This window comes from Zonotrichia leucophrys, chromosome 7 (genome assembly GCF_028769735.1).
Source record: "Zonotrichia leucophrys gambelii isolate GWCS_2022_RI chromosome 7, RI_Zleu_2.0, whole genome shotgun sequence".
NCBI classification, from domain to species: domain Eukaryota; kingdom Metazoa; phylum Chordata; class Aves; order Passeriformes; family Passerellidae; genus Zonotrichia; species Zonotrichia leucophrys.
The window spans coordinates 27,214,095-27,234,506 of record NC_088177.1 but is presented as its reverse complement, the minus strand read 5'-3'; the positions used below and the strand labels follow the sequence as shown (position 1 = coordinate 27,234,506).

The 20,412-nt window shown below is 38.7% G+C and overlaps 1 protein-coding gene across 2 annotated transcripts; it reads right to left on the bottom strand.

The window, feature by feature from the left end:
- Window positions 1-1,127: 1,127 nt before the first annotated feature.
- On the bottom strand, window positions 1,128-19,754 carry GALNT3 (polypeptide N-acetylgalactosaminyltransferase 3). 2 transcript variants are annotated; one of them, XM_064718846.1, is made up of 11 exons: window positions 19,651-19,754; window positions 11,580-12,174; window positions 10,076-10,248; window positions 8,748-8,897; window positions 8,262-8,496; window positions 7,419-7,536; window positions 6,838-7,038; window positions 5,624-5,755; window positions 4,908-5,009; window positions 2,191-2,343; window positions 1,128-1,734 (listed from the first exon to the last, which is right to left on the bottom strand). In XM_064718846.1, exons 2-11 carry the CDS (start codon window positions 12,086-12,088, stop codon window positions 1,612-1,614), a joined length of 1,896 nt encoding a protein of 631 aa, XP_064574916.1. In that variant the 5' UTR covers window positions 12,089-12,174; window positions 19,651-19,754; the 3' UTR covers window positions 1,128-1,611. The 2 variants fall into 2 exon arrangements, 1 of the variants encoding a protein (XP_064574916.1); XR_010441094.1 differs by lacking the exon at window positions 1,128-1,734 and adding an exon at window positions 4,164-4,522 and having other exon boundaries at window positions 2,209-2,343.
- Window positions 19,755-20,412: the final 658 nt, after the last annotated feature.

Below are 20,412 nucleotides of genomic sequence, written 5' to 3'. Positions count from 1 at the left end.
TGTGCAGTGTTGTTCTACACAACCTTCCAGTTTCGGTGGCATAAATAACCCTTCCTGGCACACTCTTTTCAACAATTTCTGTTCACTCTGTATCAAGTTATTTTAAGTTGTACAGCTTTAATTTCCTGGGATACTCTCAGCAGGTTGCCTTACAAAAGCTGAGACACAACTCAAAGGCATTATCAAACCTGAAAAATAAATCAGCATTAAAGCTTCTGGCAAATTATCACTGGTCCTTGCTTATACGCTTTTTTGTCTTTTAGATGACTTACAAGTACTGAAAAGAATTTTACTTGCTTTTATTCAGAAATGGAACTAGGTACCATTAAATTACAAACAGGCTCTCTCCCCACCACAGAAGTAAAAAAAAACCTCCACATCATCATCCATTCATCCACCAGACTTAACATTTATCTGTAATGATATTACTTATTAGAACAAAAGAACAGATTTATTATTAGTGTATTTTTGTCCTATTTGGCCTTTAATACCTACTCCTTCAAATTTATTCTCAGCTTTATATTTGATCATGCAGCCAAATACTTTTGTCTTCACTTTATAAATTTTAAAAAATGTATTATATATTTGATGATGTTATATTCTTTTCTATAATTAGCAGAATAGTTAGGAAGGCCGAGGTCTCACTCAGACTGATAAATCTGAGATCAGTCCTTTGTAACAGGGAAATCAAACAAGAAAAAAAAATAATATGCAAGAGTTGGCACAAGAAATTACATATGGATAACATTAGAAACCTCTGAGGTAAATATTGCATAAAACACTAGAAGGTAGGGGCAGAAGTTTACTAGATAACATGTAATTTACAAACAGTAATGAACAGAATGCTGAAAAAATGTGTGAATGTTAAGCAGCTCAGGAGCCTACCACAATAAAACTTCATAATAATTTTTTAAGTGCATGAAATATAAAAAAACTATACAAGAAGTTTTGGCTAAACAAAATATTAGTATCAAAATAAGCAGATTTTCCTTGAAAATAATCATAAATACATATTTTAGTGAAATTATTTTTTTCTTCTAAAAAACAACTGACTTCCTAGAAGCTGAGCACAATGTCATATCCTATTTGGATTTGACCTGATGGTCTAATTTTTTAAGTGAAGAAACTAAAAAAATATTGAGAAAGTTTCACTGAGTAAAGGAAATTATAATAAAAAATAAAGTCAGCCATTTGAGCATAAAAACATACATATAAAGTGTATTGGGTTTTAGACAGCAGACAATAATTTCTCACGACACTACAGAGAAAATTAGTTTTCTTCAGAAGTACTTCCAGTATGTCAAAAAAAACCCCACATATGGCCCCTAAGGTAAGAGAACTAACAGGATCCATAAATCAGTGGTCAACATATAAAGTCTTATCATAGAAATATTGTAAACAAAATATAACCAGGATCCCAATGATCTTTGGTATACCAGAGTCCCAGGGAATCTCTTATGACACATTTTATATCCAACTTAAGAGGGAAAAGAAACTGTTTAAACATTCTGCATTTAAACTATCACAAAAAAATCCAGTATAAGCATATGATCACAGTTCAGAATGGTTCTTTTCTTTTAATAAAATGCTTGTGGCCTGTAATATCAAATATTAATCGTTCTGGCCAAAGATCCACTTCTGGAAGGGGTCTAATGGATTACAGGATGCCAAACTCGGATGCTCTCCATTTCCTGTAAGGCACATATGTAGTGCTTCATTGTACAGAGTTTGATCCTAAAGTGAGAAAAAAAGGGAAGAAAAGTCAACAAACAATGAACATATTAGTTCCCCCCACAGTTCTTCCCCCAAGCTGGGTGCTAAAGAGTAAGCTCATAGGGGTGATGCAGAGGGGGCTAGAAAATATGTAGGTAGGATGTAAATGCCAACTTGCTTTGTTAGGAAAATTTTGTAAAATATTTTAAAAACATCTGAATATACAGATGTACAAAATATACAAAGCATCTGAATTGACTTCCAGGTGGATGTAAAGATATCTAGACAAATACACTAAAAGGATATCAGCTGTTTTTTTTAGTGACATCAAGTTTTGATCTGCAACTGACAAGCTGAAATTATGTCCATTTTCCTGCCAAAACTAAACTTACATTTTTTTGGCTTCAGAGTTTTTGCTTTTATTGAAAATCCAAAATTAACTAACAGAAATGCCATTTCACTGCACAGGGTATGTACCTTCTGGTGCAGCCACTGCTCCTCCCCAACAGCAAAGGTTTTCTGGCCTTTGTAAGAGCACTCTCGAAGCTGCACAGGTCCCTTGGAAGCATGCAGACAAAGCTCCTTCTGAATGTTATGGCGAATTTCACGGTGTGCAGAATATTCAAAGTACTATTTAAATAATTTTAAAAGAAATTTTTGGTAAACAAACACAAAGAAAAGTATTAAATTAAATTAAGCCTTTCAAAGTCCCATACACAAAGTAATACATTTCTTTCCTTATTCAGAGACTACAGAATAATTCCTCTGATTTTTAGCACAGACACTTCAAAAGTGTTTACAAAATTAAAAGCAGTTTTTAGTAGTAATGCAATACTAATTTATACTTGTATGTGTAAATAGGAAATAAGATTTGCTGCATGTGTACTATGATGTAAAATCTTACTCCCACACAGACCATACGTAATTCAGAGACAAACTGAACAGCATATATAGTTTAAGATAACTTAAATTTTGGCATTTTTTGACTAAAAATCAGTATTCACTTCTGTTGCTAGATTTTGGTTTTTCTTAGAGCAACCAAAAAGAAAAGTTGCCACACGAAACAATGCTGATTGCTGTATACCAACTTTTGCTGCTTGATCTAAACAATAAATGTGAACAACAGGATGCTGTTATAGCTCTTGTGAGGTAACCATTACAAAATTATAAGCATGTATTTTGTGAGGTCATTTTACCATTATTTCCTGACAGCAGAGTACTCCTAAGGTTCAGCTATAATTCTGATCCTAACAGGGATTTACTTCTAAAAGTTACAGACAGAGCTGTTTTTTTACCCCTTCAGCCCCAGCCTAACATCAGGTCTCTTGCTTTTCCCCCACATTTACCAGCAGAGTCCCTAACATTACATCTCACTGCTACTGCTTCTTGCCTCTGGATGTCAGCCACCTTCATCATATCTTTCCTTTGAATATTAAGGCCAGGCTCAGTTACCCCCCTTGGCTTTCCATTTTCCAGGGGTCAGCAATCATCTCCTCACTACCCTGGAAGCCATGGGAACTGCACTGAGGAACAAGCAGACTCTAGGACCAACATTAGTCCTCAAAACAGGCAGTGAAGGAGTGACCTGCTTAGTCATTTAGCTCTCACACATAGTAATTTACTCTTTATCTGGTAATCTGACTTAATCTGTCCTTTTATTTTTGGAACTTCAACATCTCTGCAAATCCTGAAAATAATGACTTGAAAGCTATGTTTAGAACTTTATTAATTCTGGATACTGAGATGGGCATGCTTCCAGCCTCCAGTATTCTAACAAGCAAGAATAATACACAACTGATATACAATTCTGAAAACTAGGTTCTCTTTTATATTCCCATTTCAAATATATGGATGAAGATAACAGCATGGGAAATATCAGCCTACACTGCTGAAAGTCTGGGAAAGAATAGCGGAAACTGAAAACAGAGCATTGTAATGAGAAGGGTTAAGTAAGCAAATATGCATCTCTTAAGCATTATCAGCAAAATGAGTTCTCTGAAGGCTGGCATTTAAAGGGATTCAGACTGTTATTTTGTAGCAGGAGGGAAAACAAAAAACATAACACTTGAAAGAAGAGAATTTTAGTATAGCCCAAGATAACTTAAGAGAACAATAGAAACATACAGCAGATCTCTTAATACAATGTCTTTCTACAGTGTCCCAAACTGTGACAATGTGAAAAGGCTAATAGTATTAATCCACAATCAAATAAAACCCCAAATTCAATCCTGTAAGAAGCTAACATAATAGGGTAGTTCTTAATCTAGACAGCATGCCCTGTCTCACAAAAAATGATTAGGAAGAAAGTATCACCTGACTAGGATTGTGTGTCTCAATTTTCACAGTGCGATCAATGGATGTCTTTTAAGATTGAAAAAAATAATATTAACACCCTCCCTCCCATAAGATAACAATTATATTTCAATAAAAACTTTTAGACCTTTGCTGACCTTTAATTATTAAGGATCACTTTTAAAAGCAACAGAGAAGTGTGCATTTCTGGGCAGGGAAGGAGATGTTCTTGTTGTTAGTATTACAGTAATGATGGAATAATTCAATATCTGACATCTATGGCAAGACATATTGTAGAAGGAACAGAGCACCATGGCTGCCTCCAAGAGCTATGGACCCAAGAGAGCTCCTCTTGAACAAATGGAATCATATTATTCACTTGCATTAGCCAGCACAGGATGGGCCACTTGGACCTCGCACTGTGAGGCTGCAAGCGTGACAGGGAAGGTGGCTCAGGCCTGACACTTGGTCTCCCGTGGCCGGATTCCAACCAACATCTTCCTTGACACTGCGAGTCCTGGTGACAGAGAAAGAAGCAATAGGAGGAAGCATAAGGAAAGGAAGAATTAAGAAGACAACACTTATAAGACAGGAGTAAGGGTGGCATGAAAAGGTTTTGCACAGAAAAGAGAAGGCAAGTGGAGCAGTGCAAGTGTGTTTGAAATCTGAATTTGTATATTGAAGTTAAAACATCAGAAACAGGACATGACATGGAGAGTGGTATAGAATTTTTCTTTAAATATCTAGATAGGAATTAACTGTTAAAGAAAATAAAGGAAAAAAGAGATGAGAGAGAAATTGTGTATTAAAAATTAGTCAATTTCTCTAAAATTAATTTAAAGTTTTTATACGGAAAAGCTACAACAGAAGAAAGAATAAAAATCAGGTATTAAATATTTTACCTGGTTTCCTCCAAGTCCATGACAAGAATACATAATCAGTGGTTTGCCACCATGGTTATTTTCACCAACATCCAGACACATGCGGTTACCTATATTTTTTAACTGAAGAAAGGGTGTTGTCAGGATAACAAAGCTCAGTGGAATGACAGAAACTCAAACTGTCTCAGTCAGAGACAAAAGTCGCCTTTAGTTTAACAACAATTACAGCTGTTTGTTCATTTTCACTTTCTGCTATACTCAAATCTAAAAATCCTGTTTCCTCAGGTAATCTTTTCTAACTGAAAGCCTAGTAACTGTAGTCACACATGGAGTTATTTATTAGCCTGCTCTGTACAATGTTACTGTGATTAAAATCACAGTTTGAAGAGATACACATAAAATATTTAAAACAGGAGGAAGGGAAAGTTTTATTTGTAAATACACGCTAAAAATTCACGTCACCTCAAGCTAAGAGCTATTACTTTATTTTAGCAATGCAATGTCTAAAGTCATTGGCAGGGAAAATGACTTTTGACATTAATGAAAAATGAAAATGACACAGCTATTGACAAAACTATACAAGGGAGCAGAAGAGATTCTTTGCCCAGAGTAGTGACAGAAAACCCTAGAGCAGTTAAAGATAGCTAACGTCTAAAAGCTGTGGCTAAGGTAGTAGGAGAGATTAGCAAACTTCGTGGAGTATGAGGAATACAGGAAATAATTACAATTAAACTTACATATCCAGAAAACAAAGGATTCAGGTCTGGCACATATGCTTCTGGATAAACATTAGTGAGGTACCAGGTAAAATTTTTACACTGCAGGCGCTCCCTTAAAGCAAGTCTTTTTGATATATCTCCAAATGTCTTCTGTTAGAGGAAAGGAGGTAAAGAAGGATGGAATATAAATATATTAACATTCATTTTGCACATATAAAGCTATGATATTCTGTGTAGTACTAGGCAAGTTTTAAGCTTCATTTGTTGATTTTTTTCTTGTTAATGCTGTACTACTACAATTACTGCTGTCTTTCAGTGTCATAACACCACTGACATCCTGCCTGCAGCATTTCAAAGCGCTTGCAAGAAAAATACATTGCAAGATGGAAAACATAGAAGTATCTTTAGTCCCAAGAAAGTTTTAACAGAGTGCCATGAAGTGGGAAAGTGCAAGTAAGAACATACTGATTACAGCCATAAAGCCATCTGATCTCACTAAAAGTGTAAGCTGAAACAACAAACTGGATTAATAAAATAATTAGCATAATATCCAGTACAATGTAGAATCTCCCAAACAAAATTCAGTTGTTTACGTGCTGGACATGCCTAGGAAATGTAACACCTTCAGTGATACAACAGTCACAAAAATTTATCACATGAAGGGGGAGAGACAACTAAAAGAAAACTAGATTCTAGCTGGGCAGAAAACTTACAAAATAAATAACCCAACATCCAATCTCAACCCCAAATATTTATTTACTTGAAAATAACTGACTTTTTAAGCAGATAGAGACAGGATGGTTATCCATCATCAAGTAACTTTTATTCTGCTGCTAAAGAACCACAGAACCTGCTTTTTCAGTAAGAATACGAAGCAACTTGAAACTAACAAGACATTTTCTCACTCCAGAAAATAAATTAGTTTACATTGTCTACACCATTAGTTTCTCTCACGTTCTTCTGGTAGTTCCTGTACCTGCACAATGCAAACAACCCAGGAGAATGCATGAAAAAAACCACTAATAAAAAAACCTCACCATACAAAACCAACATTCATCAACCAAACGCTTTAGGTTTTTTTCATGCTTGTTGGGGCTGCAGCATTAAGCAAACTAAACAGTCTTTTCATTAAAAGATCTAGAATCCTTACATACTTTGTCAATAAATAACTTTTGCTCACCAAAACTTTCACCGCAGCAAGTGTGATTTCTAATACCACCACCACCACCTACTTGTTTCACAATTTTTGCTGCCTCTGTGTTTCTTCGGTAAAATATTTCTTTATATTCATCCATCCACACTTCTGCAAGGCGAACTTGGTTCCGTGTGATCACCTGAGTACCTTTTGGGAAAGTGTGGGGACTCTTGCTGCGAAAGACATGGCCAACAACAGAGCAAGGCATGATCTCCAACTGTCCACCACACTGCCATACCTAATAATAACATTCAGTGTGTAAGTACACTGCAATGAGAATTCAGGGAGTGGAGAAAAATTCAGTAATACTATTGTTTACCAGAACACATCAAACCACTAGCAAGAGTACATATATCAGGCATACCATCAGTGAATTTTCTAATCATATAAGCTCTGGAAACACACATTTCAGATAGTAACCCTAAAAGCATTTAAAAAAAATTAAAAGCAGTTTATTGAGCATGTTTGTATTTCATTTAATAGGCAATTAGTAATTCAATTTTCCTTGTCCTAGTTGGCTGATTGAGCAGAGGAATCAATATCCAATACTAATTTATTCTCAAATCCCCTGTACACTGTCAGCATAGAGGCAATGGCTAATCATGGAGCTAAACTTACTCTGAAAGACATTTCTATATTTTCACCTCCCCATATTTCCATTTCTTCATCATAGCTTCCAATGTGTTCAAAGTACTCTTTTGATATTGAAAAGAGACCTCCAGCAAAAGTAGGTGTTCTGCAAAAACAAAATTTTACCGAGAAAGAACAGTTTTTTAAATATAGATGTAAAATCATGGTGCAACTGTTCTAGGAATTTTCTATGCACTTGTTAGTATTTCACTACAGTGATGCACATTCTGGGCATAGATAATACTTCTAGCACTTAAATATCTTCACACATATTTAAGTCTCATTTGACAGCTTATTGCCATTTATTAAGAACTTGTTCAGGTTAAAAGCTGGCATAAAAGAAAGTGTCAAGAAAATAAACAAATGTTCTCTGTATGGAGGAAATCGAGCAAAAGTACAACTCCTACAGACCAGTAACCTGTCTGTGGACTAAGCAGGTACAATTATCATCAAACCACTACTGTATCAGCCTGGTATTTGGGTGCTCTGACCCTTTTTGTTATTCTTTCAAGTAAAGTGAATGAGGAGACAGAACCATTGTCCTGTCTCTGAAAATAACTGTGTATAATCCTCTTCTGCACATCCCTCCTAGGAATATAGGTAATTTCCACTGTATGTAGAAGTAATGCAGAGCAATTACTATCTTGATGAGGCTACATTTTTATGAATGCTTTAAAACGTGGTTCGCAAAGACAGTATTACAAAAAACATCTAAGATGCTAAGATGTCTGATTAGACTCATCAGAAGAACTAATTTATTTACAAACTATTGTTCATAAGATAAACTCTGTGAAGACAGAAGGATTTAAATAGTATTCAAATTAAATTTACCTAATTGGATAGGTTTCATCCTTTCTTCTTTTATTCTCATGTTTAGGAAGAGACTCCCATCCAAATGACAAACTCCAATCAAAATTTCCTCTGTTGTGGCTATGCCCATAAGGAGATGGTTTACTGAATTCAAAGGTATTGAGATCGATAGAAGCAATGTCAGGGCTTACAACAGCAACAGGATTCTCAGCTATTCTTGCTAATAATGGCTCTAACCAGCCATAAAAGCATTCACCTGTAGAAAAAATGGGAACACTGAATTTTTGCTTGGCTATAAAGTAGTACACAGGCTGTATTTTAAGATGTCCAGCAAGCCAATATGAACTATTTTTAAATAGCATTGCTAATTATACTTTCAAAAATATGAAATAGAGATAGAAAAAATGATATATTGCTAACATTTATAATTAATAAAAATTCTGCAACGTTGAATTAAAGACAACAGCATTATAGACCTGACCTGGCATATGTACAGGTTACACTTACAGTGAGCATCCAGGAAGGTGAGGGTCTCTCCTGTTGCCACTGAAGCTCCCAACAACCGCGCAGTGATCAGACCTTTTCTTTCCTTCTGACGGACTACTTTAACTATCTGAAACTGTTTCACATATTCTTCTAGTTTATCATGCAGGTATTCTAGAAAGAGAAATCACTGTCAGGATATTCAGTGTATACACATGCCACTGCCCAAAATGTTACACTATTAAGTGAACAAGATAAACAACTCACAATTACCCCAGAAATTATCTCAACATCAAAGCCATAAAAGTTCCCATCTGCTGAAGGCTATTTTTAGGGGCTGAGTATTTTGGGGGTAGGGGTGTAGGAAGAGGTAACCAGCAGAGAACAGGGAGATGGAACATTAAAATAATTTTGAACAAGAAAGGACATGCTAGTACATCTCTGCTGCAGTGTTAACCATCTGAATACCAATTCCATTTTCATAGGAAATGGATCTCATACTTACATTATCTACAGCTCATACAAATTCTTTCCTTAATGATGGCACATTTACACAGTTTTGAAAGGCTACAGTATTTACAACAGCAACAGAAGCCACATAAAAACCAATTTAATTGTTCAGATTTTGAGAAAGAAACCCACATCTCTAATGAAACATCCCACACCATCTTTTTTATTCTGCCCATCCTAAGTATTAAACTGTACTACTGAACATGCTTCACATCCAAGTGTTTCAATAGACTCAATACAGACGTGCAAAAAAGTGTAAATACATTAGTACAAGTATGTATAAACACGTTCGTCTTAAGCTAAGCATAAAAGGTTTCTGAGCTTGCATTTGTGTTTTCACTAAGAATATATAGAATTAATTTTAAGACTCAGCTTTACTGCTGAAGATTAGGTTGCCATCAAATAATTTTGCATTCTAATAAAGACACTACCCTTCATATTACTGAATTTTATTTGCCTACAGACAACCACTGTGATAAAATGCAAATTTCTACAAGTCTGGGCCAATTTATACTTGGATGCAAATTGCAATTGGTTTGAAACAAAAATTACAAAGCTACTTGTCATGCAAGCAGTTATGCAGGTAAATCAGAATTGGAAAAAACAGAAATTGGGTTTTGTTTTGTGGTTTTTTTTTTTTTTTTTTAGAGCACAGGAATTTCATATTTAACTACCTTATAGGAAAAATGGTGGGGGAGGGCTATTTTATATTAAAAAAAAAAAGAAAGAAACAAAACCATTTAGAATACTGTTATACATGTCAATAGTGGTAAAGAGACCTTAGCCAATTTATCTGCAATCGTAACATTTTCAATTAAGAACAAAAGAAGACGACTTCTTACCATCTACACTGGCATCATCCACCAAAATAATCTCTTTCAGCAGGATGGCAGGAGATGTGTACATCACACTGTGCACAGTTCTGAGCAGAGTTGACCACGCCTCATTATGGAAAACGATGACAATGCTTGTGGTTGGCAACGGCGGGCAGCGCTTAAACTTTTGTTCAATACATCTACAAATTAGAAAGTGTCAGAGTAACAAAATGGACAACAATATTTTACTCAAACTCTTCAACTTTTCTCTCCAGTACAAAACTTTGTAATTATGGACATTAAATGCTTTTCTGCTTTCTATCCTAGCTTTGGAGTGCAAAGGTAGGTACTTCAACTGAAGCAGCTGTTCAGATATTTTGTTAATATCACCACTGAGAATTGAACAATTTAGTTTTGCTTCTGTCTCAAACACGTTTCAGTATATTTCATATAATATCCAGGCCTTCTTCAGGAAAAAATACTATTTTATTTAGAACAGCAGGTACTGACTGAGCTAACTCAAAAGTCACCATTACTGCTGAAACATAAGAATACAAAGAAGAATATTTATTAGAAAAAAATCAGAGTTTGTAAGGAAAATATAACCTATCTAATTCAAATTTCAAAACTCTGTAGAAGTGTCGTGTAAGGCTTAGGGCAGCACGTCCCATTCAAGGGATACAATTTAAACCCACAGTTTTTCAAGGCTGACATATCCTAAACATAACTTTAGATCCAATGGCAAGTCAAGATGACAATGCTGCATTCATAAGTTGCACACTCAATGTTTATGGCCTGTCAGCTTTGGGGCCTGGAGGACACCCCAAGGCAATAACCAGAGTCACTGCCTCACAAACACACAAGCAAAGCCTCCCCAGTTATGCTCCAGGAGAGGTTCAGGTGAGCTGCACTGTGTGTACCAGAAGCAGCTCAGTAAGTTCAGCCACTTCTGGCACAGATGCCTGACAACATTGCATCTGACACTGACAGAGACTGCTCATAACTAAAATCCACTCTCCTCAAGCCCTACAGTGTACATTTAAAAAAATCTTCAATACCACAAGATTGCTGCTGAGATCTTCCATTCCCTTGTTCAACAGTTTACAAATCCGAATTTATTAAATTATGCCTAAATTCCTAATTTATTAAATTAAATGATGTAGTTTTATTAACACTGAATGCTAAAAAAATGGGGGGGTTGTTTTAATTGGAAAAGTGTTGAAACCACATTTTTAGTTTTATTCTAAGTAAAACTAAGCAGGCTTCCCAAAAGTTACTCAGAAATTTTAGCCTTAAAGGCAAAATCAGAACACCTTATTTAAATATGGTTACTTTGAATTCAAAACCATGAAAGAAGTGAGCTTTTCTAAACATTCTTGGCTTTGGCACTGTGGATCACTATGTACAGCCAATCATTATGTATAGCTAGGAGACTTTCCTAAACTACCACCTACTGCTGAACTCAAATCCCTTTGCAGGCTGAATTTCTGAGAAGTTTTTCAACTATCGGCACATACACACTTCCACTTACTCAGGAGGTCGAGTGTCTGGTCCAAGATCTCGGTGTAAAGAAATCCTATCACTTGCAAATGCATTAAAACAGTGTTTCTCTTCTCCAGCCTGTTTCTCTTTCTGTTCTTCTGAACTTAGGTTGATGGTTTTAAATGCTTTGCCAGAAGCTCCAGGAGCATTAGGATCTTGAAGAGGCCGATCCAGAAAGGGTTTCAGTTCCACTGGAGTATAGTGCCCTGGCAAGCAGTGTCTCTCTCCAGGAACCTTAGTTTGCCTAATGGGTGCTTTTATCTGCATTTTGGGCTTTGCACCTTTGATATTGTTCATAGCATTTAACACAAGACCTAATACGTGACTTTTCTTTCCAACAACTGGCTCAATCCCTGCTTCATCCTTAAAATCTTGAACACCCACTTCTCTTTGTAATAAAAATAAAAATACCAGAAAGACAAATACAATAATGCTAAACTTCCAAAGTTTCCAGTGAAAAAATGTCTTAAATAGTTTAGGTGTCTTTTTCAAGGCCATTCTAGTTTTAAAAATTTTCACACAACAGAAGTTTCTGTGAGTGCTGTTCTTCAAATATGTCGCAGCATTTCTTGAAATTATAATACCTGTAAATTAAAACAAACAGTATTAATTTAGATGTCATTAGTATATTCAACTATGTAAAGCCATAAGAAATTAATGGGAAGGAATTAATTCACAACTCCCAAAAGTCAAATGTTATGCAAGCTACATCACTTAAAGATACATCAAACCTATCTATAAAATACCCATAATGCCCTTTCCCTGCTTTTTGCTTTGGGTTTTATGTGTTAAATACATATGGATGAACATGAAATCAGGCATACCATCAAGAATAAAACAGTATTTCTACATAGTGCCACTACTTCAAGTTTATTTTCTTCCAAGTAGTTTGTTTAAAATTAGAATAAAGTCTTATAGAGCAAGGAATTTTAGTTAAATGATGGGACAGAAGAAGAACAGGTGGCATCAATACATTAGTTCAAGCTGCATGTCAGAAAGAGCCATGTGGAAAGTGAACTAAAATATAGGAAAGACTTTTCAATCAACTTATTTCAACAATTTTCAAGTTTCTGCCATTATTTTTTTCACAGACAAGTAATTATTCACTTTCTTTCAAAGATGAAATTATGAAAGACATTTGAAGACTACCAAAATCCAAGTGATTTGAAATAAATTCTCTCTGCAAAACTGGCAGTTTACAAGGGGGTACCTTCTGCCATCAGCTTGAATAGCTGGAATAGCTATTCAGGGAATAGCTTCATTTTTGTCTAAATTGCATGTATGTGAAACAAGAAAAGAAATAAACAGCATCTAGCTAAAAGCCACACTTCCCACTTGCTAACTACTCACCACAAATTGCAAAAAACGACTTTGTTATTTATTCCTCTGAAATACAAGCAGCTCTTAGCTGGAGTAATATATACTCAGGAACAGATACAAGTCAGAGAAAACAAAAACCCCCACCCCTTACCTGCTTTTCTTCAAGAATCAGCAGGAGAAACTAAGCATCTAGATTTCTTCACATTACAATGTTTTTCAAAGTTTATGTCAGCTTAATAAACCCATACATTCAAACTACAGTGTTTTAACTATTGTTAAAAGAATGCAGAGGGGAAGCATATTAGATCATACTAAAAGGTACCAAAACCATGCTTCTCAACTCACAGAATTTCAAAAAATCCAAACCAAACAAACCAGTCCACTTCTGTGTCACATATTATTTTCCCATTTTTCCTTACTGCTGAAACATTTGAACTACAACACTGATAACTTTATATGGAACACTACAAATAAAAACTATCTTCCCAATGAAAGGATTGCAACCAAATTACCAAACTACCAGACTGAAAAATGTCTTGTTTTCTCACAGTGTCTTGTGGGTTGATCTTGACTGGCTGCCAGACACCAACCCAGCCACTCTCTTGCTTTCCATCCTCAGCATGACAGTGGGGACAAAATAAGATGGAAAATCACATGGGTTGAGCTAAGGACACCGTGATCATTTAGTAGTTACTGTCACAGAGAACACAGACTTGTAATGATGAATTTGAATTTACTGCCAATTTAAAATAAAGTAGGATGGTGAGAAATAAAGGCTCAAGCTACCTCCCCTGGCTCAGCTTCACTCCTTCATTCCCAATTCTTCTCTCTCCCTTCTGCCTAGTGGCCAGAAGGAATGAATAATAAGGGCTGTGGTTAGCTTGTAAGACTTGAGCACTCCTTCCTCTGCACACATTTCCCCTGCTCCAGCACAGGTTCTCTCCATGCAGTCCAGTACTTCAGCATAAACTGCTCCAGCATGGGCCATGCACGGGTCACAGCTCCTGCCAGGACCTTGCCCCTGCATGGGCCCTCCATAGGCTGCATCCACCTGCTCTGCCCTGGGGTCCTGCACCTCCTCCGGGGTGCTCCTTTCATGGGCTGCAGAGAAATTCTTCACTACAGTCTGCTCCATGAGCTGCAGGGGGAATATCTGCTCCAGTGCCTGGAATGCCTCCTCCCCTCCTTCTTCACTGACCTTGGGTTCTGCAGAGTTTCACATTTTTCTCACCCCTCTTTCTCACAGCTGCTGTGCAGTATTTTTTTACCCTTTCCTAAATACCTCGTCACAGAGGCACCACCTGCTACAGTGGGTGGCTCAGCTTTGGCCAACAGTGGGTCTGTTCTACAGCTGGCTGGAACCAGCTGTGTTCAGCCCTGGATGAGACTGGAGGTGGGGGGCAGCCCCGAGTCTCAGCACAGAGACCACCTGTGCAGCCATCCTAACCCTGCCATGAAAATGCAACACACAAGGTAAACCACCAAATATGTACAGATCAGCACACAGCATTGCAGGGACTCTGCAGGTTGCTAACCAGGAATGATTTCCTAACACCATCAAAAAGAAAATCACTTTACTGTTTCACAGTACACCATGCACAAGCACATAAGATACTAGTAAATCTGAAAACTTAGAGATCAATAAGCGATATAAATATATCTTCCTCAAATGGAAAGAAAACATCTTCATATATAAACCTCTATCTATCAAACACATGATGCCATAAGAGGCATTAGAAACAGGAGACATGTGGAGAATGCTGCCACAACACTCGTATGAAACGTGTCTGCCCCTAGAAATGAACCTTCCCTGGAGTTGGGTGGGTTGTGGAAGACAGCAACACAACTTAACCCTTTCAATATGGATTACTACACTCTACCAGCAGGCCACGCACAGAAACAAGTGCAAGTGATGTTTCTTAAGAAAAGATCCAGTGACAGTCCCGGAATATTATGTGCAGGAAATACCAGGTGGACAGAGGCTTGACTGCCACAAGCATACAGCAAAATCTTTTGATATAGACAAATGCTGAGTGTAGCTTTGTTGACAAAATATCTGATAGGGATATTGCTTACAATAAGAGAAGAGTTCTTTGTCACACAAAAGAGCAGCAGTTTCCAGAACAGAAGCTGCATTGTCCCAAGAACTTTTGCCATGAAAGCTGTATTTTACTTGGGGTTTTTACCAGGATAATTTTGTAGTCAGAAATACAATCTTTATTCCCCACAAATGTCTCTCACATTTTCGTGGCATACCAATGTGTCAGCAAACACAGACCAAGCTACCATTCAGTCCTCCAGGACATGATGAAGAAATATGTGGCATGATTAAACTCCCTGGGGTGACTGTTTAGCAAAGCATTTAATCTTCTATTCATTACTGTTATTTTCACTAATAGTAGTCTGGATTCTTACAGCACTTTGAAATAACTAGCCCTAAACATCTGAAGTTGGATTTTTATTTGTTTTTTGGGAAGAAAATAACCAGAAAACTAAAATGTACTACTAAATTCTTCTAAAAGTGCCAAAAAGCAGCTGCCACGCTACTTCAAACCACATCACATGGGCAGTGTGAGAATTCAATGCAGTCTATGTTACACTATGCCACCCACTGGTTCTGATGTCAGACTGTCTGCAAAAACTCTTACAAGAAAGCCTTGCTAATGCAGCCAACAAGTAGAAAACTCTGATTTTTTTGTTAGCTTGATCTTAACAACACAGTAGAGAATAATCTTTTATAAAAAAGTAAAAGTATCATTAACCCAAGTCAGCAGAAATTCTTTCCAGTCATGCAAGACAAAATTCATTGGGGTTAGTATCAAAGATATACTTCACCTCAGTGTTTTTTTAAAAAAGTATTTTAAAACCTACTTTTCTTCTATCTGAATGTTAAACAGGTTTCAAATGTTTCCTGACAATATTGCTTACAGAACATAAAAATCTAAAAGAATAGATAAAAATACTAAAACCCAAACAAAAAAAAAAAACCTAAAAAATGAGAAACAATGGTTCAGAATTATTCTAATCAAAACTACTTAACTACATAACTTGGCTTCAACCTGATTGAATTCTTCTATAATTGGAGAAGCACAGTCTCAGAAAAAGTTTGCCCATTTCTCCTGGTTATCAAAGCATACAATCCCTTCCTTAAACCTTAAGAGTCCCCTTAATCAGAAGGTGGGTGTGAATAAAAACAATGAGAAAATACTATAGGGAAAAAACCAAACAAACTTGACAATGGTGATCAACTGCGCTCACCGAATTAGTGAAAGTCTGACACAGCTATTCAGGATACTTTAACTGTAAGAAGTGCTACTTCCCCTACTGGCATTTCTGAATCTAAAATTCTAAACAGGGCTTTTTGTTTTCTTTGTGTATCAATGTAGGTGCTACTAGAACATTAGTTACTGAAATACTCAATTTGGTAAATGATATTTTCATCTTCTACCTCTATGGAAATTGATGCTTTTTTCGTTGGCAAATAATTTTTTTTAAAAAAATCACTGAACAAAACTGTTTGCACTTCCTAGAAGTTCCTCTCAGAGGAACATCCAATCACATAAGTGCCTTTGGTGACAGAATAAGAAACATCCAACTCAGAGTGAACCCTTTTCAAGGTCTAGCTTATTATGGAACATGAAGATTCTTCACACAATAAAAACCATACAGAAGCACTTCAGAAATTTGGGATAATTAAACAAGTTGCTTAAGTTTAGCAAACTGAGCTACTGGTTACAATAATATTAGCTCATGATTTAAATAAAGGAACAAATGATCAAATGAAATGTACAGAAGTTAAAGACTAAAGACATGAAAATGAAAAACAGAATCAGCTGTTCAGTTTCTATCTCCTCACCTGCTTATCTGTTTCAGTCAGTTCCTACTGAATGCACTCCTAATAGGGTACACATACCTAAAAGAAATGCACAAACCCCAGGTGCTGTTCCTCCGGGTACATTCTTTGAAGCTCACTCAGTAGAAATGTGGCTCTATTCCTGAACAAAAGCTGTTGGAGGAATTCAGCATGTGTTCAGTTCCTGAGCCTTCATTTTAGAAACATTAAGAGCACAGGTTATTCTAGCAAATACTGGATGTCACCTGCCTCATTGATTATGACAGAGAAAGGAGAAGCTGTACCTCTGGAGGAGATACTGAAGAAGATCTGAGCAACAGCAGCACAGAACAGGCTTGCTGAAACAAACTTGGTCAAGCATTTCCTTCAGCAGTTTCATTTAGATAACAAAATACATGAGGAAAAACCCTGAACAAACCATCACCAAACCTCCTTCTATGTATTCTGATGGAAGTGCTTCAAACTCAATCTGTGACAAATTGAGTTTGAAGCACTCAAAATTAGCACTACTACCACTTTGCTACAGCCCAGCACTGCATGTGACAGGCAGAGACAGACAGCTCCCTTTGACAATTGATAGCATAGTAAAAATACACAGTAATCATTGTTATAAAAATATTTATGGCTTATTTTTACACACCTGAGACATGTACATGACATGCACTTATCTCAAATTTAAATTTCACTCAACTCTGTATTTTCAATTTCTCCTTGGTCAAATTGTTTTGGACCTCTGTTAAAATTATTTTAGATTGTCCCTAAAGACACCATGATGAAAAGTGAGCATGATAGCAGCTGTAAAGTGCTGTTTTAAATTAGAAGGATTAGTGTCTCATTTTCATTTAAGCACCAGAAGATAATGTCTGGACCATAACTAGAGGACTTTTGTTTGTTTTCCTGATTGTAGCAACATTTCTAAGATAACAAAAACACCCAAGTATCAAGTGCAGGTCGTAAAATCACAGTTTTCTAACTGGCCTTAAACTTTTGTTGAAGTGATAAGCATAAAGCAAAGGAAGTTTCCTCATGGGAGATTTACTGGGTTACTGACTGCTAAAGTAATCTTTGTGGGAAGCTTCCATAGCTGTCTTCACTTTCCTCCTCTTCCCACTTCGGTGTCTCTTTTCCAGACACATTTCACTGCTGAATTGTGTTAGTCCACTGTAGTTAGTCACTGATGCTAAATTTTAATTGCTGAATCACTGTCAGTGGTTATGTGATATGATCTCTGTAAGCAGAACTATTTCCTATGGTACATGATCTCAGTGAGTCTTAGGGAAAATCAGGCAAGAGTAACACAGTAAGTGAATAAATCCATGCTTTACATGACTGAAAAAAATCTAGCACTTTATAATTTAGAAACTTGAGGCACTCTCAGATCTTGTAGAAGACAGGCACAACAATGAGCAGATTAGGAGAAGAAACTCATGTTGAACATGACTCTCTACACTGATTCCAAAAGACAGAAAACCATGGACTAGGTAACAGCTCTTCGAACAGGCAAACCAGGCAGCAAACATGGCAAAGCAAAAAATTATCTCAAAGCAACACAGTGTGTCACCTAGAAGCACAGGCACTGGGGAAATGTCACAGAGAGGGCAATTATACCTTGTTCCTATTTTGACAGGGCTCAAGATACCCGGGCTGCTTCTGGTATCACCCCACCCCAAAAAAGGGACAAGTTACGTGGCAATAGCAGTTACGAGGAGGAGGAAAACTGGTCCTCTGCTCCTTCCCACAGTGCAACAAAAATAGCAATTCAGGCTCTCCGTAACTAACTTAATTTTTACTTTGCTCTGTTAGTGAGAAGCCTCAAGATGACAGCAGCAGATGCCAAACTGCCCAGGCCATTGAGCAAACCTGGCTAAAAAAGGAAACCAAACCCTCTAAGTTGGCTGCTTTGTCTCAGCCTTTAAGTCTGGCAGCTCAGCACTGCACCACTGCCTTCAGTCAAGACTGACTTGATCAATAGAATTGATAATCTTTTAAACAAAGGTCTTTTTGTTACAGAAGACTAACATATACAACTCTACCGAGATGCATACGTATTTGTATTTCCAGTCAGATTTTTTATTTAACCAACTAAAATTTTTATGAACAAATTCTTCTTTGTAGAGGAATATTTTACACAAAGTTTAAAAAAAATTAAAATTCATGGCACAGAGGTTATTAAATTTAAAGTACACTTCTTCTGTCAGTTTCCAGACCTAAGCAAACATTGTCTAAGTATAGTCACCTGCTGTGCAGAAAACTAACACAGTGCCGGAGGGGACAGACAATGCGGTAACTCTTTAAAAGCCCTCGGAGCAGGATATTGAAATAGCCCTGAGTTATCTGGCAGTGTACACAACTGGTACCGCCCTGCCTCCCCGAATCAATGCGGTACTGTGGGCAAACCCTTGGGCGGGATCCGTACGTGGCAGAGACACCTCCCTCGGTCAATACCTTCGGTTTGGACAGTGCATCCGGCCAGCACTTCCCGGAGCCCCGTGTCCGCACAGGCAGCCCGGGCTCCTCACCCGCTGCGCGTTCCCCCGGAGCGGAGCTCGCAGGGCTGGGCTGGCCCGGCCCTGGGCAGGCCCCCGGCGGCCTCGCTGGCACTGAGGGCACCGCGCGTGGGGCGTGCGCGCCAAGCGCCGCCTGAGGGGGACCCCCCGGGCAGCCCCGGCCCCGGGCAGCCGCGGCCCCGCGCCCCCCCAGGACCGCCCCCGGACCTCACGGCTCCCGCCCGCCTGCCGAGCCCCGCCGGGCGCGCCCGCACCCGCACGGGCTGCGGCGAGCGGAGGAGAAGCGGCAGCCGACGCTGCCCCGCCGCCGACCACAGCCCTCGGAGAGGCCAAGGAGGAGCGGAGCCGCGCGGTGCCTCCCGCGGCTCTCCCCCACTCACCTCGTCCGGCGGGAGGACGGCGAAGGCGCTGCCGAGCGAGCGGCACCGCAGCCCCGGGAGGCCGGAGCCGGGCGGGCTCTGCGGCTTCCGCCCCGCGCCCGCCAGGTGCGCGCGGCCGGCTCCGCGCCTGCGCCCGCGCGCCCGCGCCCCGCCCTCACCTGGCGCCCAGGTGCGCGAGGCGGCCCCGGGGGCGCGCCCGGGGAGCCCATCCCGGCACGCGGGGCCGGCGCTGCGCGCGCCCGGCAGCGCTGCGGGGCCCGCTCCGACCAGCCAAGGGACACCCCGTGCCTGGCGGGGCTGACCAAGCGCTCCCGGGGCTGGGAAACCACACACAGTCCCTCTGAGGGCGAGATCACAGGCTGCGAGAAGGGATAGCACACTGCGCGCTCTCTCTTCACAATGCACTTTCCCAGAGAGATAAGTACAGAATCGCTTTTCCACAGAAGCATGGTTTGATGTGGGGGAGAAAAAACCCAAAGTAATATTTGCGCTCCCATAACAGAGTGTAGAGTCCCCTGCTTTGTACACTCAAATAATAGCAGTACAATCACCGTCTCACTCCAGCACTTCACAACTTCTTTCTATGAGCTGCAGAACCGCAGGTATCTAAACACACTCAGCAAGTACAAGGGGAGTTGGCAGGAGTTGTACTGATTTGTGTCAAAGCAGTGCCAAAAATGGTGATGCCAGTTCTTTTAGGAATTAATATTGCCCAGGAACACTTTAATACAGATTCAGACTAAAATCTCTCACAATTCACAG